The sequence below is a fragment of the Pelophylax lessonae genome (genome assembly GCF_965119305.1).
Source record: "Pelophylax lessonae genome assembly, chromosome: 2".
Classification (NCBI taxonomy): domain Eukaryota; kingdom Metazoa; phylum Chordata; class Amphibia; order Anura; family Ranidae; genus Pelophylax; species Pelophylax lessonae.
This window is the reverse complement of record NC_138769.1, coordinates 75435240-75459451: the sequence shown is the minus strand read 5'-3', so window position 1 is coordinate 75459451 and position 24212 is coordinate 75435240. Positions and strand designations below refer to the sequence as shown.

Sequence of the window (24212 nt, the reverse complement as noted above, 5' to 3'; positions counted from 1 at the left end):
CATTTTAACCACAGCACACGTCTGAGGATCACCGCTGACATAGATGCATGCCCTAATAAGGGAGTAGTGTCCAAGGCTGCGTCACAGATAAACTGTAGCCCTTGTATAATCTGTTCCATCAAATCAGATGTCTCCTGGGGAATATCTTTTCCCCTAAGGTCTTGGCGTACCATTTTCGCCCATTCCGTAAGTGTCTGGGAAACTAGACCAATAACAATTACTGGTCTAAATGCTGACCCTATCAGAGAGAAGATAGTGCGGGACTCTGCTTCCATCTTTCGATCCACCGGATCCTTAAAGGACGAAGTGTCCTCCACTGGAATAACCGTGGCTTTATTCAGCCTGGAAATAGGTGGATCCACCACTGGTGGTACCGTCCATTTCTTAATGATGGATTCCTCAAACGGATAGCGTCTAGCAATACGCTTGGAAATAGTAAAGGTACGTTTAGAATGCTCCCATTCTCCTTTAATCTGATTACCGAAACATTTGGGTACAGGAAAAACCTTCACCGTTTTGATGGGCTTATTAGTACCAAAAGGAATCTCTGTTTCAGTTGCCTCTGCCGGTAAAGCCTCAAGTTTTAAGGTTTCCTGCACTGCCACAACTAGTGCGTCCACCAATGCTTCTTCCTGAATTATAGCAGGAGAAGAAGCGTCCTCCTCACTGTCTGAGGGGGCTTTACCTGGGATAACAGCCTTTGCAGAGGAACCTGCAGCTGCAGTGACCATCTCTGAATCAGAGTCAGAGGTGTCAGATAGTATAGGGGTAGGCGGGGGTCGCTTCCTTGACCCCCGTCCCTGACAGGCCGCCTCCACCCGAGCCACCATAGACTCCAAAATTGCTGTAAATGACTCTACACTCTGTGCACCGGCGGGTCCCGTGGCCCCCTCGAGGGAAACAGGTGGGGGAATATGTGTGGCAGGGTCCATGATAATTCCAGTCACTTCCTGGATAAGATAATTCAAAAATAAAAAACTTTTTTTTTTTTTTTTTTTTCAGACCCCCAGCGCCACAAAAAGCCCCTTAGTGTTACCTGCTAGGGATCCCTATCGATCGAGAGAGAGAGAGAGAGATAGACCCCCAGGCTCACCACTTGATGCTCAGAGTTTAACTGCAACAGGTTACAGCGCTGTCTTGACAAACAGGAAGTCTTTTGGCTGGCTGCCCAGGAAGAAAGGAGGCGGCTCCGCCCCTCTGCACGCCTTCCGGCGCCTCCCCTAGCTCCACGAGGTGTTTGGATCACCTCAAACATGGCCGCCCCCATGCTGGAGACACGAGGCTACGCCAAAATGGCGGCTCGTGCGATCCAGCAAAAAAAATGGCGGCGGCCTGTACTGAATAGCGGTGTGCTGCAGGGCACACAACACTCTCTCTGCATGGGGATTTGGCGTGGTTGGCGGTACCGGCCCTGGCGGACCGCATGGCCATTCGGGAGGCCTGCTAATAGCTGGAGATCTGATTAGGAAGGCAGTCTACATGTCCGTGGCTTCTGACTGGTAGGTAGCTTATTCTTATCACCGTAAGATTCCCAGAATGCCACAGATTATAATCTTTTTAACATGTATACAATTAGACTGTTAGCTCCCAAACCAAGCCTCCTGGCTTTTTGCACATAAAATCACACTCAAAGTAGGAGGATCTGTGTCATTTATAGGATAGAGAGGGACTCTATCTTACCATACAGAGAGGGGCCCGCGTTCACCACAAGACCCGTCAGGGGAAAAGGGGGAACATACTACTCACCATACCGGAACCAGGCGGGCACCAACTCCTGACAGTACCCCTCTCCACCGGGGCGGGAGGGCTGTCGACCGATATGGACGCCGTGACTCATGGTCTTTGGCGTTTCAGCGAGACGTTTAACTTGCGGGGTCAGTCCTTTAATGGGACTTTGTCGCGGCCGACCCAGCGCGGAGCTATGGCCTGCACGCGCTCGTAGGCTGAACTGGGGTGACCACCGGATCTCAACATCCAGCCCGTCGCCCAGTTCAGCTTTTCTTGCTTGAAGATCTCACAGGAACACTGGAGAAAAAAAGCTGTCTAAAAAATCCTTTAAGAAAAAAATCTTGCCAGGACCTAAGATCCCAGCAAGGTATCTAGGTCCTTACTCCTAACTAGACAGAAAATAACTGATTTGCTGAGGCAGAGAGAGAGAGAGGATATACCCTCTGGGACTGCCCCTAGGGTGTGGCCAGAGCTTTTTTATTTCCTGTCTAGTCCTGCTCCTGTGGAGGCAACATAACCCGAAGGTGGTGTATCACCGAGGACTACGTCTGTCAATGAGCGCTAGAGAAAAATGCACATATCTTTGCAGGGAAAAAAATATGCATATATTATTTTTTCCTTCTGGAGCCTGGAAAGCATTGCACCCACGATGAGGGAATTGTGGGAGCAATGCTAGGCTCCTGCACACTCCCACTTTAGCTTCCTACCCATACCTGTTTGGGCCACCAGTCTGAAAGCTTGGAGGAAGAGATCAGTACACTTGCAGTTCATTGAGAACTACAAACCCGTCTCCTGCGGTGGCAGACAGGACTTCGGTTTCTTCATTCACGGATCTCTGTGAATGAATGGCACAGCAATTTGAAATGCGACAACAGCTACAGGGGAGAGGATGCCCCCCACCTGATTTCACAGTGAAAGGGGGTCAGGGCAAGAGCAGGGAAGGAGTGGTATCATCTTACACCCTAAATACAGTAATTATTTAGATCAGATTGTGTTGCGTAAATAGATGTATGGTAAACCTAAAAACTGCAGGTGCTCTAAAAACAGTCTGTACAGCTCATCAAATTGAGTCAGTGACCAATGGCCCTGAAATTATTGCTCTCACTCCAGCTTGCGTGGCAATATGTATAGCACAATTATGAATAATGCTTGGTTTACGTGTGTATGTAGGGGCAGTTTTTTTTTTTTTTTTTTCCTTTAACTTAAAGCATTGGTTACCCCAACATTTCATATTCCTGAAATGCCCTTCTGTATCATGTACTTGTATGAGAAAGTATCCTGTTCTCTTTGTATTGCTTCCTATGTGTGAAATTTCTGGTGTTCCTGCAGTCCCTCTGCTCTCCTATTAAAAACTGACCACACTAAGCAGAGAAGGAGAAGACACCATAGTCAGTTCTCTAGCTATGCTGGGAACTCTGTGTGCTCTCCTCCAATGATCAGACTTGCCCTGACACACTCCTCCTGCACAGCCTGTCAATGGGAAGCTCAGTGTGCTGCTGTCTCCCCCCCCCCCCCCCGCCAGCTCGTATGCAGCTGAGAACAGAGGGCATGTGATCACAAAAAAAGAAAAAAAAAAGTATTTATGTTTTTTGCATAGCTATACAAAAATGTTCTCCCTTTAATTTCTATTTTACACTGAATGGGCTGTTTTACAAGGTGATTGTTTACCATCACTTTAAGGAAGGAAGGACTGGAAATCATTAAAAGAAGGGAGGAAAACAAACAGGGGTAAAAAGATGACAGAGGGCTTTGGAGTCAAAGTGCTAAATGCCAGCAGTCACCCATTGCCCTCTATTCTGCAGCCTAGTCTGAAGCATAATCATTGTCCATAGAAGAAACCACCAATTCTGGATATTTAAAAGCTGAACAAGACATAGTGGTGTCAACTTTCTGTCTGTGCACTGTGGTACAACTGTTGAAAACAATAGAGACTGAACTGAATTTTGAGAGAACAGTTTGGGTTTATCCATTTCAAATGTGTAGTTATTTTTGATTTTGGTCAAAGAAATAAAACCAGCGTTTAGCATATTTAACTTTATTAATTTATTTGAAACTTTCAAAATGTAAACACATATAATAGTCCCTTATCTAAAGAAGGGTTTATACACACACACACACACACACACACACACACACACACACACACACACCACGCGTTTCGGCCAAGGCCCACTAGCAGCATCTGTATAAGAGCATCAACTACAGAGAAATGTCTTCTGACTGGTGGTCAGGGGTGTCTGTACTTGCAACATTGTGCTTAGTACTATAAGCATCAAATTAAAGTGCATGTTCTGAGGTGTAACCAGCACTGAGTATTGTATCGCAGAGGAGCATGTCAAGGATCCAACTATACCCATAGCAGTCCATGCAACCTCTGGGGGGGGGGGGGGGGATGGAAGCACATGGGGCCCCACCATTGCCTGGCTACAAGGTTATTTATACAGTAACAATAGCATTTGGCAAATACATTCAGATAAATGTGTTATGAAAGCAGTTCATAATTTGTTTGAGTAGATTAGGCAGGCAGATGGCCCAAAAAAAGATTCACAGTTCAAAGCCTTGATTCCTTTGGAGAATAGACTCATCTCTGTGGCAGGAACTTTACACATTGCATAAGGTAGCAATAGAGGAAGATCTATTTGGGGGGCCCGGGTATTCAGAAAGCTCACATGTACAATAAGCACACAGAACTTCATTGCCCTCAATGTATAATAGATCGCCCAGAGTCATGTGAACTAATGCACAGTGACCTACAATCTATTTAGTACAATACACCAAGTTCTTTTTTTTCTTTGCCCTGAGCTTTCTTTGTCTTTTACTAGGGTTGGGTTCCTGAAGACTTGTTTCAGAGCTATCGCTGTCTCTGCTTCCCAAAGTTCTCTTATGATTGGGGGGACCCGTTTCACACTGGCTGATTCTGCAGTTCCAAGCCATCTCTGGATCCCAGCTGGAAGAACGTGGATCAAAACTGCAGCTTGCCTGAGGTTCAGGATATGGATTCATTGAGATCTGCTTGTTCCACCATGGAAAGAACTGTTCATAGCCCTGCTGCTCTGGAGCCGTCCAACCACATGCAGGATTTTGTACAGTGAAGTACTGGTTCATCTATAGAGGTGGGGAAAAATAATCCAGGTTAGGATAGGCTCATACTGTCTCTTTTTCAACATTTTGATATCTTCTTGTTCTAAAATTTTCATTTTACCCTGAGAAAACCACCTATACACAAACAAGGCCCATCTGATAAAAAAATAAATAAAATAAAAATACATTGATTTTGGGTGTTTAGGGCATTAATTCTACTACTTTCAGATCACTTATCTTTTAAAAGCCACAACAAAAAAAAAACCTAAATAAATATAGCACTGTCCCCGTTGGTCTTGCTGTATGATTACTTCTTGGGTCTCCTCCGATTACCTGCAGGTAGTCACTAGGGGATTTTTCACATCCCTGTTGCTCATTACTCAATAAACAGTCCAGGGGATTTGGTTTTATATCTATTGTTGAACTTGTATGGGAGAAGGGAATAGTGGTATACTCCCAACTCAACTATTCACAGTAGATAGGGACAACTTTCACCTTGCTTTACCAGGTTATTTGTGGAAGCAGTCACACTGCTTTAACCCTACTGCCACTTGTATGGAAGAATTAAGTCTTCATGCTCTCTCTATGGCAGCAGACTTGATGCAACTACTTTATCTTCAGGACACTCTCTAGCATTCCCTTGACTCTTCCACTCAAAGGTTGGCCCTCACATGACACAGATCCGTACTCACTGTAGGCAGAATCAGATCCTTTCCTGTGTCTCGCTTCCAGTCAGCTCTGCAGGACATCTGGGTTCAGCTCCTATCGGACTTTCAGGTCCTCAGGTCGCCTACCCAAGGCCACATGGCAGCTTCTACAGAGGAGGGGCAGCCGTCCCCTCCCTCCGGGACCCGCTCTCCACACATGTGCTCTTGGCATTTATACAGTTGCCCAGCATGCACAGAGGCATTTTCTGCTGCCAATCACCAGGGCTGTAACAATACCTGTATACTAGTCAGGTTTCCTCCCACTGCCCGATATGCCTCCCTATTAGACAAGTGTAAAACATTTCAGATAAGCTGAGCTGCACCTGAGCACCATAAGCAGACTACCAATGGATCCTGCTCTCTGGTTGGCAGAAAGCAATCTTCCTGATAAGCAAAAAGACCCAAAAACTATACATAAAATATCAAATACAAAAAAAAAAAAAAAAAGGGGGGGGGGGGGGAAGGGAAAATGCACCAAGTGCACCATTAAAATAGAACTTTAATAAGCAACACACAAGCGGATGGGACGTCGGATGGAGAGGATACACCGAGTCATCCCCTCCATCTGACGTCACATCTGTTTGCGAGTGTGTTCCAGATGCGCTCCAAATCAACGTGAGGCGGTCCTGAGATATCATCCAGTGTCTTTGGCTCTCCTCGCCTGATCTGACAATTCCATCTTGTCACAGCGGTGCCTGCAGGACAGGATGTTCGCCACGGTGATTAACTTATAGATGAGCTTTTACCTGTTCAGATCCTGTGAGTTTTTTTGACAGTTGCTTATTAAAGTTGTATTTTAATGCTGCATTTAGATGGCACTTTTTTTCCTCTCCCCTTTTCTTTGTTCCTGATTCTATGGAACTGGCTAACTCTGCGAAAGGCTACCACTAGGGCCTGCAATCATTTTATAAACTTTTTATGGGACTATTACAGATGTTACATGGACTTTTAATCCCTCCATTTTGTGCCCATAATTCCTATTCACTGGAATATCAGCCCTAACATTAAACGTATGGACACTAAGCAGAAGGGGTATGCGCCATCCTCTCTGTCTGGGCTATACCCCTCATGTATAAAAAGTGAAGGGTCAGGAGTAGCTAGCAGCAGTAGATATACTAGTGAGGGGGGGGGGGGTGAAGTCCACACCAGGTACTAGTACTTGGTGTGGACTTCTTTTTCAACAGTACTTGGCTTTTTTTTTTTTTTTTTTTTTTTTAACTAGATCACAACGGTTTTGGACCCGGGTGGTGCTGTGGGAATAGCCTATCTTGGATTTCAGCAAAACATTTGATAAAGTTCCACACATAATAATCTAAAATAAAGTTGTAGAAAATACCACTTAACCCTTGTGTGTTTCAGTGCATACAGAGTTCCCGAGTTACATGCATCCGGCTTACATACAATTCATACTTAGAAAATGGAGGGAGACAGGAAGTGAGGAGAAATCTACCCATAGGAAGGGAAATTCACTCCTGTAAGAGCCATCATGGGAAAAAAGGTGTCTACTGAAACCAATCCTGGTTTCCACAACAACACAAAAAAAATTTCAAAATCCAGTTGTCACCAAGGACAGCAAGTGAGGTGAAATCTTCAGAACAGGGGCAAAGACAGCAAAAAAAAAAAAAAAAAAAAAAAAAAAAAAAAAAAAAAACACATAACCCTTCCCTCGGGTATCGGCTATCCAAAAAAGTACTCGTTCCAATGTACATTGACAAACTACATATTCAACGAAAGAGGGAAAAGGACATGATTGAAGCCTTTAAATATATTTAGGACTCATGCACTAGGACATTTGCAGGCATTTTATATGCCTTCTTTCCCTGGAAGCCGAAGCTGGTGTGTACATCCTGCCATACAAATGAACAGCTGTATGCAAGCATGGTCATGTAAGTGCTAATGCTTCATAGGTATTTACCCACGTACGTACGCATGTACGTATGTATGTGTAGCACCCTACAAGGTAGGTGCTAGGCAAAGTATAAGTGGGCCTTGGCTGCCTAACAGCAGGGTCATGATTTTCAGCTGGGCTGTCATGTCTCCCAGGTGTTGCTAGGCATGACGCAGCGTCTTTGGCGGGAAGCAGAGTCCCAGGAGGGAGAGTACGGCTGTCTCTCCTCCTGTCAGAAAGATCAGGTGTTCCAGGTGGCTTGCCTGAGAGTACAGAGATAGCTGAGCTGCAGAGAGGATCCAGTGTGCCGAGGACCAGCGGAGTGGAGGGGGCCCAGTTTCAGGAAAGCATTCCAAGTTCGTGAGTACTGCAACTGCCCTTGGTGGTCTGCCTAGCTAAGAGGGGACCGCTCCGGTCAAGGTCCAAGGGATCCAGGAGCTAGGGAGTGGTAAAGGGGGTGCCAGTGTGACCCTGAAGTGTCAGAGGGGGTGCCTAGTGAGAGGACCCTGAAAGAGTAAAAGGGGCGCCAGCGGTTGGGCCCTGAAGAGTTGAGTGTGCAGCGTACAGTGTTGAGAGTTGCAGCAGCACAAGCAGTTACAAGGAGCTACCTCAGTCAGTGAAGGGCTGGAGGGAGCTGTTACAGGACTTTTAAGCTAAACGCAGTGTCAAGAGTCAAGTCTTACTACAGTTCAGGATCTTTTGAGTTAACCAGAGGGTTAAAAGCAAAGTTCTAGCACAATCCAGCAAGACAGCATTTTTCAAGCGCCAGTAAGCAAGACAGCGCTAACAGGCATTTTTCTGCAAAGTGTCCCATTTGTACCTAGTTGAGCCAGAGGAGTATCCCACTCATTCCCTTCTCCCATCCCCAATATCAAATAAACAAAACAAACCAAAGATGCCGGACTGGTCTTTGACTCAATCTCACACTTGGGTATTCAGCTTAAATGGGCTGAAGGTGTCACCGGTGACAATGGCAGACCTACATCAGGCCCAATGCCTGGAAATCCTGCTACATATGTATGCAGGTCGTTTTTACTAAATCCAATACAGTCGATGTGCAGGAGGACATATATAAAACAAACACACACACGTTTCTGAGGGAGATCCCAATTACATGCATATCAAGCATAAAGACATATCCAAGAAATAAAATGATAAACAATGCAAAACCCATCTTGCATTCGGTTTTTTCCTTTTATTAGTTTATTTCTTAGATACATTTTTTTTTGTTTTAATGGATAATCTGCATGTTTTACATTCAGGTGATCCATGTGCTAAAACATTTAGTAAATGCTATTTATGGCTTACCATGCCTTGAAAATAGGCGCATGCCTGGGAGTAGAAGCTGCTGTTAACAGGAGGTGCAGGAATAGAAGAAGATTCAAAGTTTCCTCCAGATACAGGCATTCTGTGCAGAAGGAAACAGAACACAGTGAGAATGTAATAGCATATGAAACTACATTTCCAATGGAAGAGGATAAAAAAAAAAAAAACACACAACACCAAACACACACACTTTAGTATTAAACAGAAGACATTTTCTGATTCCAATGGTACCTTATACCTCAGGGATATGAATTCTAAATGGAACATATAAATACAGTCTACTTACAATAAGCCTGTTCAAAAAGACAGCTAATCGCTCAGTTCTTGGGTCTGCTCTGAGCACAATCCCATCACCCCTCTAAGCTCTGCCCCTCTTGTGCCAGGCTGTGGAGGGAACCAAATTGGCTTGCTCAGACTCTCAGTAGCACAGAGAGGCTGAGCCAGCTACCTGGTCAGACATCTGCGAGGATCCCAACAATATTGTCGGGATCCCCGCAGAGCCCGCACCTGCTTGGTGTCGTCAGCCGACTTTAGACTGCTGTCAGCTCAATCTTGGTCACAGGAGTGCTGAACAAAGTTCACTCCTGTGACCCAAAAGAGAAAAATGGAAAAGAAAGCTTTGGCTATACTTCTCCTTTAAAGGCTACGTTTTTTTTTTTTTTTTTTTTTAAATAAAGGAAAAAAATCAAAAAAAAGACTGGTACTGACAGATAATGGAAAGTGTCCCTTGTGGGGAGAAAGAGAAAAAGAGAAAGAGAAAAAGAGAAAAAAAAAGAGAAAAAGAGAAAAAAAAAAAAAAAAAAAAAAAGAGAAAAAAAAGAAGAGAAAAAGAGCGAAAGAGCGCGAAAGAGAGCGAAAGAGCGAAAGAGCGCGAAAGAGCGCGAAAGAGAGCGAAAGAGAGCGAAAGAGAGCGAAAGAGAGAGCGAGAGAGCGAGAGAGCGAAAGAGAGAGCGAGAGAGCGAAAAAGAGAGAGAGAGAAAGAGAGAGAGCGAAAGAGCGAAAGAGAGAGAGCGAAAGAGCGAAAGAGAGAGAGCGAAAGAGCGAAAGAGAGAGAGCGAAAGAGCGAAAGAGAGAGAGCGAGAGAGAGACTCCCTAGCCCTGCCTGCAGTCATCCTGTGCCCCCCTGTCTGTGGGTAGGTGTATGTCCTGTGCACCTACCTCCAGCCCGTCCTCATCCTCTGGGTCCTCAGTCATCCTGTCTTCCTGTTGATGTCCCAGCTGGAAGCGGAGAGGAGGCTTGAGAAGGAGTGCAAGCTCTGGGAGGCACCAGGGATGCTCAGGACACAGTGGCGCTGTAGCAGTGGAGGTCTTCTCCCTCCCAGGCTCTCAGTTCTAGCCAGCCTCAAAGGCCGGCAGGCTACCCGCTCACTGTGTGAAGATGCTGCAGCTCAGCAGCAGCCACTGCCGTCGGCTGCAGATTTCGCTCCATTGCCCTTCACCCCACCATCTCCGGACTGGCGAGACTCTTTGGGCCCCACGAGCACTAGGTGTGAAGGAGGAGGAAGTTAAATCCTCCTCCACTTTAAATTATGGGCAGGGCCAGAGAGTTACGGCTGTGATGTCACTGGTTGCTAGATGCCAGGTGGCTCTAGCAACCAATGGACAATAGAGTCTCTATTGGCCACTGGTTGCTATTTTGCCGCCCCCCTGCAAAGTGCCACCCTAGGCCTGGGCCTTGGCCAAAATACATCACTGCCTCTCCCACCCCTGTACCTGTACCCACCCTCCTCCTCCATAGCTAGAACTTCCATCAATGAAATGCGCTCTATGAATGGAAAATAAATTGATAAATGAAAAGGTCCGCCTGCTCCATTCATAGATCGACTACAGAATACCCTCTCTTAATCTCCACAAAATATTGTAATTTTGTCCCCTCCCAGAAGGGGCAGGGAGTAACCGATATAGATTTGTCAATCTGATGAAGGCCAAACCTAACCGAAATGCGTTAGCATGCTGCAAGCTTTTTGTATTTGGTAAATATTGGAACCCATTGTTTTGTACAGGACTTTATGTACTGTGTGGTTTCATGCCTGAAGGTGAACAGGAACCTATTCTGAGCATCGGCATTCCCCATTGTGGATTAACTAACAAGGTAAAGTCAACCTTCTTCTTTTCTTTCATATACTAAAGCAGCAGAATTTACAAAGTTACCTAACAGAAATTACTGGAATGCATAACCAATATACTAAATTGTCACCAAGCACTTCACAAAGAAAAACCACACAGATTCTTACCCATACTCCGGAGGATTCCTGACAAAGCTGTTTTCAGGTCCCTGGAAAACGCTGTCCGACTCGGACAAGCAGGAACTCCCTGTGTTTAAAGAAAATAAAGGGAATCTATAACCATTTATGGAATGTACTGTAGGTGTATAGGCATAGCTCCCAACTGTCCCTGATTTGGAGGGACTGTCCCCGATTTGGAATAAAGTCCCTCTGTCCCTTCTTCCTCATATGTCCCTCATTTTGGTCTGATCTGTATAGTTTTATATAAAATGCACTTTTTATCTTTCAAAATGTTTTTCCCAGTGCTAAACATTTCATCCAATTTCTAACTTGCTGCATTTATACATTTCAAATAAATATATAAAAGAATAGTAGTGGAGAGAAAAAAAAAAAAAGGGACTTGTGGGTTTAACATTTTTTTGTATAATTATCTCCTTTAAGGGGGCGTGACAGGGGGTGTGTCCTATGCCTACATACTTTTGCTAATAGGTGTCCCTCATTCCCATCTCAAAAAGTTGGGAGGTATGTATATGTATGAGATCAGATTAAAGGGAACCTGTCCTGACAATTAATCAACCAACACTTTCACTAGATAAGAAAGTACAATGTCAGGGCATCCTTTTAGGGTCACTCTACCAGTTCATTCATTCGGAGCACCCCAGAGTGCCTACGCAAATGACATCTTTCATTAGTAAATACCCAACTTTGTACATGACAGTCTAATGCTTTGCACAGGCATCAAGCAACTGTCCCAGCACTTTAGGGTGCTCTTTGTCCTGGTGAAAATGTTGGGTGACAGCACTGTCAGTACAGCTTGCTTTAGAGCTCATGATGAGGGGGCATTATTGTAAAGCACAGTAGTTTCTATTCAAATGCTTGCGTTCAAATGGGAAATTAAGTGCTTGGCCTTCTTGGCCCACAGTTCTAACCCACTTCAATAGATTATATTGCATCTCAAGAAATGAAGCACCGCAGGTCCAACCTCTGCATGGTCATGTACTGTATACTACTCGGTTCTAAAAAAAAGGAGAATTTGCTGACCTGGGTTTGATGAGAGTTTCAACTCATGTTAAAGTGTTACTAAACCCCGGACCCTGCATTAACTATAGCTGGTCTCCCACAGTACACAGAACATGGAGATTCAATAGCTTTAGCAAATATAAACTGCTAAATACCTTTTCTCTTCAGCAGTTACAGCAGTCTTGTGACTTCTATCAGTGTCAGATTAAAGCTTGTAGGAGGAGTTTTCATTCTCCCATGATTGTCTTATGAGGCTGCAGGACCCCTGACCCTCTGTCTGGATAGTGCGGATTGGCCCTGTGCTGATCACATGCAGCCTTCCAAACAATAAAAAAAAAAAAAAACCAAACACACTCTAGCAATACACACCAAACTGAGCATGTGTAGCTTGCCCTCAAGGCTCTGTTCTATCAGGAAATCGTTTGGGGACAGTGGAAGAAGGGAAGAATCAGAAGACAGGGTCAAAACAAGCCTTTTTACACAATGTGGAGGATTAATCCCTCACGTTCTACAGCGAGTACAACAAGCATGCTTTACTGCATATACAGACTGATTTTACTGTTGTGGGTTGAGTAACACTTTAAACACAGGACACATTTGTGTACATCAGTCCCATATGTAATCCCCCTCATCAAAGTGCATCATTTCAAAAACTTTTTTTCTACATATAGCTGATAATTCTAAAAGTTCTCATACCCAAAAGTACTGCGACTTTTACGAAGATCATGGCATCATCTGCCTGCCTCAGCCAATCAGAAGAAGCTTTGTATTCACAGAATACAATTCTTCCTGTGAATGACTTACCAGCGCTCAGCCCAACCTATTTTTTTTCTGGGAGTGGGAGGGTAAGTTCATGTACCACTGTCAGGACACAGCACTGTATACTGTATGTAGCCGATATATACAATTTATATGGTGTGCTCAGCAAGCACATCTGTTAATGTAGAAATTTAAAGTGACATTTAAAGTGACAGTAAATATGGGATTAGGCTTTAAACAAATACTAAACCAGTTTTCTGATAGCAATCCAAATTTTTGGAGAATTGAAGAAATTCTAGTAACTCTTTATAGTAATACTATAGAGATATAAAAATACACGATAACTCTTCTTTTTCACTTTGGAAAGGAACAGAACTCTTGTCAGATTTAGTTGCTGTTTGTGTCTCCTCTAAGGCTCCATTCACAGCTAGGTGTTACAGATCGCAGGAAGAAGTTATTTTGGGGACAGGTGCCGCAATTTTGCTGTGATTTGTCGGCAACAATCACAGCATAATTGCGCTACGATTGGGGTGTCATTGAAAGTAACGGGACTGCAAGCGCATCCTGCTTTTGGGGAAGATTCGGGATCCGGAATGCCTAGGTGTGAATGGAGCCTTAGTGGATTGTCACTAGACACAAAGTGATAGGAAGTGCAATATTCCTGGCAACAGAACATGAAAGGAGGGGAAATCTTCTAATAGGGACACATGTTTTGGTGACAGCTGCGTGGACTGGAATTCCCCTCATTTTTGTAAGAGATTTTCAAATTATCAAATATTATACAATGCTCAAAAATATCAAAGGAAAACACATCAGACCTCAATGGGGAAAAATCTCATGCTGGATATCTATACTGATATGGACTGGGTAATGTGTTAGGAAGCACATTGTTTGATGGAAATGAAAATGATCAACCTACTGAGGGCTGAATTCAAAGACACCCTGAAAATCAAAGGGAAAAAAAATGATGCAGGCTAGTCCATTTTGCTGAAATTTCATTGCAGAAACTCAAAATGGTACTCAGTTTGTATGCCCCCCCCCCCCCCCCCACATGCTGCTAATGAGACGACAGATGTTCTGGAGAATTTCCCCCCAGATCTGGACAAGGGCATCACTGAGCTCCTGAACAGACTGAAGTGCAACCTGGCAGCATTGGATGGACCGAAACAATGTCTCAGTGGTTTTCTATTGGGTTTAGGTCAGGCGAGCGTGGGGGGGGGGGGGCGTTCAATGGTATCCATTTCTTCATCCTCCCAAGAACTGGCTGGATACTCTTGCCACATGAGGCTGGGCATTGTTGTGCACCAGGAGGAACCCAGCACCCACTGCAACAGTGTAGGGTCTGACAATGGGTCCAAGGATTTCATCCCAATACCTAATGGCAGTCAGGGTGACATTGTCTAGCCTGTAGGGGGTCTGACTCCCTGCATGGATATGCTATCCCAGACCATCACTGACCCACCAACAAACCAGTCATGCTGAACGATGTTACAGGCAGCAAAACATTGTCAAAGGCTTCTTTAGACCCATTCACCTCTGTCACATGAGCTCAGGGGGGGAACCTGCTTTCATCTGTGAAAAGCACAGGGGGCCAGTGGCAGACCTGCCAATTCTGGTGTTCAATGACAAATGCCAATCGAGCTCCACGGTACCCAGCAGAGAGCACAGGGCACACTAGAGGACGTTGGGCCCTCAGGCTACCTTCATGAAGTCTGTTTGATTGTTTGGTCAAGAGGTCCATGGTAACTCTGGGAGGAGCTGCAGAGAGCCATAGCTCAAGTGGGAGAATCTGTCCACAGGACAACGATTAGTGGTGCAATCCACAAATCTGGCCTTTATGGAAGGGTGGCAAGGAGAAAGCCATTATTGAAAGAAAGCCATAAGAAGTCCCATTTGCAGTTCGCAAGAAGCCATGTGGGGGACACAGCAAACATGTGGAAGAAGGTGCTCTGCTCAGAGGAGATCAAAATTGAACTTTTGGACCTAAAAGGAAAATGCTATGTGTGGTGAAAAGTTAACACTGCACATCACCCTGAACCAGTGGTGTAGCGTGGGTTGTCAGCACCAGAGCAAGGTATGTAATTTGCGCCCCCTACACAGACCTTCCTGATCACTACACAGACCACTACACTGACCTAGCGGACCACTACACTGACCTAACCTTATTCCTGCACTAACCTACTTGATTACTATACTGACACCTACACTGACCTACCTGACCTCTACAAAGACATATCTTACTCCAACACTGACACCTACGCTAACCTACCTAATTTCTACATAAACCAACCTGTTCACTACACTGACCTACCTGACTACTACACAGATCTACCTGACCCCTTCTTTAACTTTTACATTGACCCCCTTTGCTGACACCCTCCCCTTAACTGACTCTACCCCCCCGACCATGTCCACTTCCCTGGGCTCGAGTGGGGGGTGGGCAGGCAGCACATCCCTCACAGACTCACTCACCTGTTTCTGCCATTAGCAAGGCGAGACTCGAAGCGGCACTGCACATGGACCGTAGGGATGTAACGATATTACCGCTATCGCACATGATCACCAGTCCCTTCTGGGGCATTCACCTTTAAAAGGGATTCCAGGCTGAGCAGGAAGAGCTTAATAATATCAGAACAGCATCTAGGAAAAGGGTCTGGTCTGGTATTGATCAAGGGAATGCCTGGCTCTTAATTAACAAACAGAAGTAAAATTGGCTGAAATTGTAACTTGCTGGAAAGTTAAACAGCATACTGATCTTTGTAAATGTCAGGTTTGATGTAGTAGGTTGGTTGTATACATCGTACTACAGATGTGCCAAGGTATGATCTTAAAAATACTATAAAAATTGCTACTCCCCATTCTCCACCAACCAAACATTTTTAAACATTTATTTTCCTTTGGTACTTATCCACAGTGGCAGTGCCCAGCCACCCATGCTGTTTGTTTCATAATCCCTTTCCCATTAGCCTAGAAAATGTTTTTTACATTCAGCTTTTAGCTTTTCCACAATATCGCAATAAATATCGTACCGTGAGGTCAATATCGAAATTGTATTGTACCGTGAGATTTTGATATCGTTACATCCCTAATGGACCGACTGCGATCTTCACCCACGAGCCAGCCCCGCCCCATGGCTGCACGTGACAAATTCAGCCAGTCCGCCGCTGAGCCGCTCGTGAATCGCAGAGGCGGAGCGCAGTCCAAATGGGGGGAAAAAAAAAAAAAAAAATCAGGCGGGCAGGCCACCGGATGGCATATTTTATGAAAAAAGAAGGGTGGACAGTGATAGGCGGGCATGGGATGCGCCCCCTCAGAACGCTACGCCACTGCCCTGAACACACCATCCCCACTGTGAAACGTGGTGGTGGCAGCATCATCATCATGTTGTGGGGATGCTTTTCTTCAGCAGGGACAGAGAAACTGGTCCGCGTTGATGGAAGATGGATGGAGCCAAATACAGGACAATCTTAGAATACCACTTGTTAAGAGTCTGCAAAAGGGCAACGCCCCTAAATATACAGCCAGAGATACAATAGAATGGTTTAGATCAAGGATATGCCTGTGTTAGAATGGCCCAGTGCATGGATGATGTGATGGGCACTGGTGAGGCTGCATTGCATTGATGGGCACTGGTGAGTAGAAAGAAGAGCTCTGTGGTGAATTAGTCCTAAGGACTATCTGCCACATCCCTGTCAATATGGAACACAGAAAGGAAAAAAAGGATTGAACAAATATACAAAACTTATTGTTTAAAAAAGTAATGGACCATAAAGTACATTGACAAATGTGCTGTAGGATCAGTTAGGGAGCCATACATGTGGGGGGATAAAATATCCAACCCCAAGCTGAGTTCGCACTGATGCAACTATATTCCAACATGTTTCAGAGCTTTAAATTCCTTCTTCAGGGAAAGACATGGTACTTCGGTCTAAAGATACAGCAAATATATATCTCAGTATATTAAAATGGCACAAAATATATCATAGTAAAAGAAAAGTCCATATCATAGTTGACATCATGGCATATACTGTACTTGTGCTTCAAGATAGATGCCTCACTGTAAAGCATACAGATAGTGTGACCCTATAGACGAGGGCCAGATGTAATAAGGCCAGTGCTGGAAAAAAGAAAAGGGGAGCAAAATATGCTCAGTTGTTTCTTGACCTAATTGTACCTATGTGAGTATACAGCAGTGTATATGCCAGGATGTTAACTATGATATGGACTTTTCTTTCACTAGGATATATTTTGTGCCATTTATATATACTGATTTATATATTTGTTATAACTTTAGACCCAATTACCATGTCTTCTTTCCCTGAAGAAAGAATTTAAAGCTCCAAAAGATGTTGGAATAGTTGCATCAGTGGGAACTCAGCTTGGGGTTGGATATTTTATCCCCCCCACATGTATGGCTCCCTAACTGATCCCACGTTACATTTGTCAATGTACTTTATGGTCCATTACTTTTTAAACAATACGTTTGGATATTTGTTAAATTTTATATTTATATGTGAAATAAATGCTTTATATTTTAAACACCTCCATACTTTATTCTACCTCTAAAGTCCTATTGGGGTTTTCCTTTCTACATTCCGCATTGATGGGCACTGGGCATTGTGCATGGTGGAGCATTGGGGAGGGGTGAGGGGGGGGGGGGGGCATTGGGTGGAGCTTGGGCTGGACTTACTTTAAAAATGTGGGAGGGGTTATCAAATTTACCTTCGGGCTGAAGCCTCTGGTCTTTATCCCACCTAGCAACACCCCTGTTAACCCTCACTCTTAAAAGAAAATAAATAAATGGTGTCTGAATCACCACAAGCATTGGAATTAGACTCAATGTTGAAGAAATGCATGGAAATGGCCCTTCTTTCAGAAGGTCAGACAAGGGACTCTTTAGGCTTTCACTGTCCACTAGGACAATTGCATTGTCCCTTTTCAAGGTAGTTTGATGGACTTATAGGGCTAAAACGAATCAATCCACTGAGTGCAGAGACCACTTTACCAGATTGAATGTGCGCTCGTGAGCAGAATTCAGAGGTCCAGAATTATTATCCAGGACAACAACCAGGATCATGTATTACAAAGCATTTTTAGCCTTTTACAAATTTGGTCAAGCAACATTGAAAACTGGGGAGATTGACTTCAGTAAATGAATCTAATGCATCCTTGTTGTCTGTGGCTTGCTACATCCCATATGTATATACAGGTCCAGCTCATAAAAATTAGAACATCAAAAAGTTAATTTCAGTAATTCAATTCAAAAAGTAAAACCCATATTTCATATAGATGCATTACACAGAGTGGTCGATTTCAAGCATTTCTTTTTTAATTTTGAGGATTATGGCTTACAGCTGGTAAAAACCCAAAATTCAGTATCTCAGAAAAACTAGATTACAGAAGACCCAAAAAAACAAAGCAAAAAAAAAAGAATTTTCTAAATACAGAAATGTTGGCTTACTGAAAAGCATGTCCAATTACAGTATAGAATGCACTCAATACTTGATCAGGGCTCCCTTTGCATGAATTACTGCATCAATGTGGTGTAGCATGGAGGCGATCAGCCTGTGGCACTGCTGAGGCGATATGGAAGCCCACGTTGCTTTGATAGCAGCCTTCAGCTCGTCTGTGATATTGGGTCTGGTGTCTCATCTTCCTCTTGACAATACTCCACAGAATTCTAATAAGGTTTAGGTCAGGCGAGTTTGCTGGCCAATCAAGCAGTGATACCATGATCATTAAACCAGGTATTATTACCTGCCCAAACTGCCACCGGGTGGGTGGGCAGTGCCTGAAGGGGTGGTGATGGGCTCAGTGACCACGGGAGTGCTGGAAATGTGTTAGCTTTGTCACCCCATTTCCAAGTATAAGGGCTGCAAGTCCCTGCCTTTCCTAATAAAATTTCAACAAGGTGACACAGCTGGAGTTCTGCAGCAAGTGGTGGAGGAAGCAGAGTGTAAATAAACTGTATCTAGGAGAAGTTGTCCCTGAAGTTTATTTGACGTCAAGTTGGCATCCCTTAAACTCTCATCCTTATCCAAATTCTAATCCCTCAATAAAAACAAAAAAAAAACACGTACTGTTCTCTGACTTTGGAGTGACTGTGCAAATTTGGTGTGCCTGGCTGTGCAGGGTGGGGGGATCCCCGTTCATATGCGGCCCTTAAGGGGGTGCGCTATACACAGTTTTCTGAGGGCAGTATAAATTAAAGAAAGTGGCCAATATAGAGGTGGATACGGTCCTACAATTCCACGTCAAAAATTGGGCATGTTCAAAGCAAGTGTACATCTATGTTGTCCAATTTTATTCTTTGTCATCCGTTTTTCAGCCTTGATCGAAGGACACACAGAGCCCTAAACGTGGGTACCACTCCTTACAGCGTTTAGCCGCAGCCTGCCTGTCAAACTCACCTGTTCTATACTGTAGTTTAATGGGCCGGCCATACAGACGAATGCCATTCAGTAATGCTATAGCATATTGCACAGATTCTGTATGCTGGAAGCAGACAAACCCAAAAGACTTGGAGTTGCCTTCTTTATCGGTAACAATGGTCACTCTGCTCAGCGGTCCTGCCTGCAAGACAGAAAAAGCTATAGGTAAAACATCACAGATCTACTAACATCCAACATGTTCAACCTGTGTATTTATACAACAATGGGAAACTATATAAGAGAGGGGCACAGAGGAGGCTTCTGTGGTTTAACAATTAGCAGAATACATCTTGTAGTATCAGCTCCTGGAAACAAATTCATTTTTAAAAAAGTTTAAAATCAAGCACAGAGTCACATTAATCCTAATAATTAAAATGCAAGGGCTAAATGCTGGTTATGTACAAGGGGAGGAATGAGAGACTTTGTTACTTACCCAACTCTACGCTCCAGCTCTATGCTTCTCCTCAAAGCTCTAGTCTATGGGCAGAACCTTGGCATCATCTACAATGTATGGGTATTAAAGGAGTTGTAAAGTCAGCAGGTTTTTTTTTATCTTAATGCATTCTACGTAGCAGCCTCCCCAGCACTCCTTAATACTTACCTGAGCCCCATCTATGTCCACGAGTCCCTCGGCCATCCGGGACTCTCCCTCTTGATTAGCTGAGGCACAGCTGCAGCACCATTGGTTCCTGTGGCTGTCAAAGTCAGTTAGCCAATCAGGAGAGAGAGGGGGCAGGGCCAAACTGCAGCTCCATGTCTGAATGGCTTGGATGCCCCCATAGCAAGCTGCTTGCTGTGGGGCCACCCGACAGGAGGGAGGGGGCAGGAGCTCCAGCCAGGGACCCGAGAAGAGGAGGATCCGGGCTGCCCTGTGCAAAACCAACTGCACAGAGCAGGTAAGTATGACATGATTGTTATTTTATTAGAAAAAATAAAAAAAAACACACACGAGCCTTACAAAGCTTACAGAGGAGGCCGCAGGAGACCAAATGCAAAGATTGCGGGAACCGGCTGGATCAGGGAGTCAGTAAGTAATACAGCATCTTCTACAACCCATTAGACTTCAGGCCAAGTTCACCTTTCTGAATATGATACAACCATATTCAAATCTCCAAACCTTCTGAGATGGGAACAAGGGACACCTATTAGCAAACATATGTAGGCATAGCCCCCTCCATAACTCATCCTCATCCCTGCCCAGAATCATCCACATCCCCCTCCACAATGTAACTCATCCTCATCCCTCTCCACAATGTAACTCTCATCCTCACCCCTAATCATCCACATCCCTCTCCTCCATTCTGAATGTAACTCATCCTCATCTCTGCCCAGAATCATCCACATCCCCCTCCATAATGTAACTCATCCTCATCCTCACCCCTAATCATCCACATCCCTCTCCTCCATTCTGAATGTAACTCATCCTCATCTCTGCCCAGAATCATCCACATCCGCCTCCATAATGTAACTCATCCTCATCCCTGCCCAGAATCATCCACATCCCCCTCCACAATGTAACTCTCATCCTCATCCCCAATCATCCGCATCCCTCTCCTCCATTCTGAATGTAACTCATCCTCATCTCTGCCCAGAATCATCCACATCCGCCTCCATAATGTAACTCATCCTCATCCCTGCCCAGAATCATCCACATCCCCCTCCATAATGTAACTCATCCTCATCCCTAATCATCCACATCCCTCTCCTCCATTCTGAATGTAACTCATCCTCATCCCTGCCCAGAATCATCCACATCCCTCTCCACAATGCAACTTATCCTAATCCCCGCCCAGAATCATTCTCATCCCCCTCCACAATGCAACTCTCATCCCCGCCCAGAATCCTCCACATCCCTGCCCAGAATCATTCACATCCCTCTCCACAATGCAACTCTCATCCACATCCCCCTTCCTAATGTAACTCATCCTCATCCCTGCCCATAATCATCCACATCCTCCTCCATAATGTAACTCTCATCCTCATCCCTCTCCACAATGTAACTCATCCTCCTCCCTGCCCAGAAAAATCCACATCCCTCTCCACAATGTAACTCATCCTCATCCCTGCCCAGAATCATCCACATCCCCCTCCATAATGCAACTCTCATCTCATACCCAGAATTATCCACATCCCACTCACATCCTCATTCACAATGGAACTCTCATCCTTATCCCCGCCCCTCTCCACAATGTAACATTCATCCTCATCCCTGCCCCTCTCCACAAATGTAAACCATCCTTATCCCCGCCCCTCTCCACAATGTAACACTCATCCTAATCCCCGCCCCTCTCCACAGTGTAAACCAGGGATCTTCAAACTACAGCCCTCCAGATGTTGTGGAACTACACATCCCATGATGCATTGTAAACTGACATTCACAGACATGACTAGGCATGATGGGAATTGTAGTTCCTGAACTGGAGGGCCATAGTTTGAAGACCCCTGATGTAAACCATCCTCGTCCCCGCCCAAAATCATCCACATCCCCCATTCACAATGTAACTCATCCTCATCCCCACCCAGAATCATCACATCCCTCTCCACAATGTAACACTCATCCTCACCCAGCCCCTCTCCACAGTGTAACACTCACACAGAGCAGAGGAAATCAGTGTCCCTGCTTTGGCTTGTGTGCAGGGCGTACTTCTCTATTGTGGGCTGGGTGGGGGCCAGCTACTGGCTGCTAAAAATTTCATTATGCTGCTGTTGTAGGGGGTGCGGGTGGGTCAGCCGGGCCCCTTGGGATGCCCGGGCCCCCTACAAGTGTATTGGATGTACCCCCTGATGGCAGCTTTAAATATAAGCACCTGCCTTCCACATTAGTATAGGATTTAGAAGGAGTAGGTGGGAACAGGATTAAGTTTAGTTAGGAATAGCTTTTTATTTTCTTCTTTAACCACAGGTGAGTGGCCACTGTAGGCAACGCTACTTACCGTTGGGTCGCTACCTACTTCTGGGCTTAGGCCCCCCCCCCCCGCCGCCCATGCCTGGTACCCACTGTCATGGTACACAGCAGGAGCCTGTCAGCAAGTCCCAGCCGGGACCTGCAGTGTACAATGACAGCCCAGAGCTCTGTGTTGGTAAACAATACAGAACTCTGTAGAGAGAGAGCGATCTGTCCGTTTTGCAGGGATAAAAAAAAAAAAAAAAAAAAAACACACACCACACACACACACACCAGATCTTTTGTACAAAGCAACACATTGTTAGGCACGCAGTTAACCCCTTGATTGCCCTAGATGTTAACCCCATCCCAGCCTGTGTCATCAGTACAGTGACAGTATATAGTATTAACACTTTAATATTACTGGTGATGTCAATGGCAGCTAGTACCCCCCCCCCCCCAGTGTCAGTCTGCCCGCTGCACGATCACAGTCCCATTATAAGTCACCGATCACTGCCATTAGTAGTATAGGATAAGAAAAAAAAAAAATTTAAAAAACACACACACACACACTTTGTAGGTGCTATAACTTCCACACAAACCAATCAATATACCCCTTTTAGATTTGTATACATTTTAATTTTTTGCAATAAAAAAAAAAAAAAAAAAAAAAAAAAAAAGGAGAAGCAGAAACCAACCATCACACACAGTGGTGATCAAATACCACTAAAGTAAAACTCTATTTGCAGGGAAAATAATTAAGCAATTCTTGTTTGGTTACAGCGTTGCACATCTGTGCAATTACCAGGTAAAGTACCACAGTGCTGAATAGCAAAAATATGGCCTGGTCAAGAAGGGAATAAAACCTTCTGTAGCTAAAGTGGTTAAAAACACAAGGGATTGTTGTTTAGAAACAAACAATAGAGGGTCCAGGCAATACACCATTTAAAGTTAACCCATTGCAGTGTTACCTGGTAATCAGCATCAATAAGAGACATACACAGTTCACACAAGTCAAACACCAGTTACTTGTTGTCAGCAGATGAGATAGTAACAAAATAACATCTCCTGATAAAATAACCAAACAAATAAAAAAAAAAAAGATACAAAATGTTGTTCTGAGATGTCTAAAGATTTCCATTCAGAATGAATACAATAGGTAGAATGTCATCTTCCCCACACAAAAAATATACTCCAACCCCCAGCCTGATTACTCTGCATTTATGCAGCCATCACCTGCAGGAAAAGCTCATACAGGATCTCATCCTTCACTTTGTAATCCAAGTTTCCCACCCAGAGGGTTCGGTCAGCTTCATCCTGTCTGTTCAGCATGATCAGTCACTGCAGACTGCTTACATCTCTCCCCAGCTGCACTCACACACATGCAGAGACACAGAGCCTGTCACTAGAGGCCGCACAGGAAGTATCACTTATGTAGAACTTAGCAGCCATTTTGGCAGAGACCAACACACATACTGTGCATCAGAGGACTCCAAACATTTCAGAAGGAGGTCCACCAAAAAAACAAAACAAAAACAAAATCAGCTTTATAAACCAATGAATAATACATTACTGACTATGTTTTACTTGGACCTGTCTTGTAATCAGCATGACATGATTCAGAACAGAAAGTAAAATAACTTACATCAGTTTCCCCACCAGAGCTACCCCCCCCCTTCCTTACATCAGAGACCCCTTTAGAGTTCCTCCTTACATCTAGGTGCCTATCAGAGCCCCCCCCCCCCCCCACTCACACACACACACACATCAAGGTCCTCATCACAGCCCCCCCCCCCCCCTTTTATCAGAATGTGCCTTCAAAGCTAAGGTGACCAGATTTTTAAAATGAAATCCAGGGACATATTTTTTGTTTTTTATTGGCAAATGGTAAACTATTGTATAAGCATATTTTCCTCAAATGATATTTGCAGTGTATGTGCTATGTTTTTATGGAATTATCATATGATATACATGTTATTTCTCACATTTCCTCCATGAGAAAAAAAAAGATACTTCTTAGAATTTTTTGAGATATGACTACCAAATGTTATGAAGATAAGACAGAGAAAAAACAGAGTGCAGAGTTCAGGAGTGGGTTACATAAATAGTGCAAGTCTCAGCTGTGCCCATCAAGGCAGCCTGACCAGTGCCCATCCAATGCAG

General features: G+C 44.5%; 1 protein-coding gene across 1 annotated transcript; it reads right to left on the bottom strand.

The window, feature by feature from the left end:
• Positions 1-4422: 4422 nt before the first annotated feature.
• RBM11 (RNA binding motif protein 11) lies at positions 4423-23438 on the bottom strand. Its single transcript, XM_082246924.1, has 5 exons — positions 23286-23438; positions 19145-19307; positions 10965-11043; positions 8713-8812; positions 4423-4833 (listed from the first exon to the last, which is right to left on the bottom strand). The coding sequence occupies exons 1-5, from the start codon at positions 23379-23381 to the stop codon at positions 4486-4488; spliced, it is 786 nt and encodes a 261-aa protein (XP_082103050.1). The 5' UTR covers positions 23382-23438; the 3' UTR covers positions 4423-4485.
• Between the last annotated feature and the right edge of the window lie 774 nt (positions 23439-24212).

Excerpts from the sequence above, each read along its gene's own strand:
- RBM11 (XM_082246924.1), bottom strand. The coding sequence starts at position 23,381 with ATGCTGAACAGACAGGATGAAGCTGACCGAACCCTCTGGGTGGGAAAC. Across the intron at positions 8,813-10,964 it reads AGGAATCCTCCGGAGTATGG|AATGCCTGTATCTGGAGGAA; the intron begins GTAAGAATCTGT and ends CCTTCTGCACAG. Across the intron at positions 4,834-8,712 it reads GCGCCTATTTTCAAGGCATG|ATGAACCAGTACTTCACTGT; the intron begins GTAAGCCATAAA and ends CCACCTCTATAG.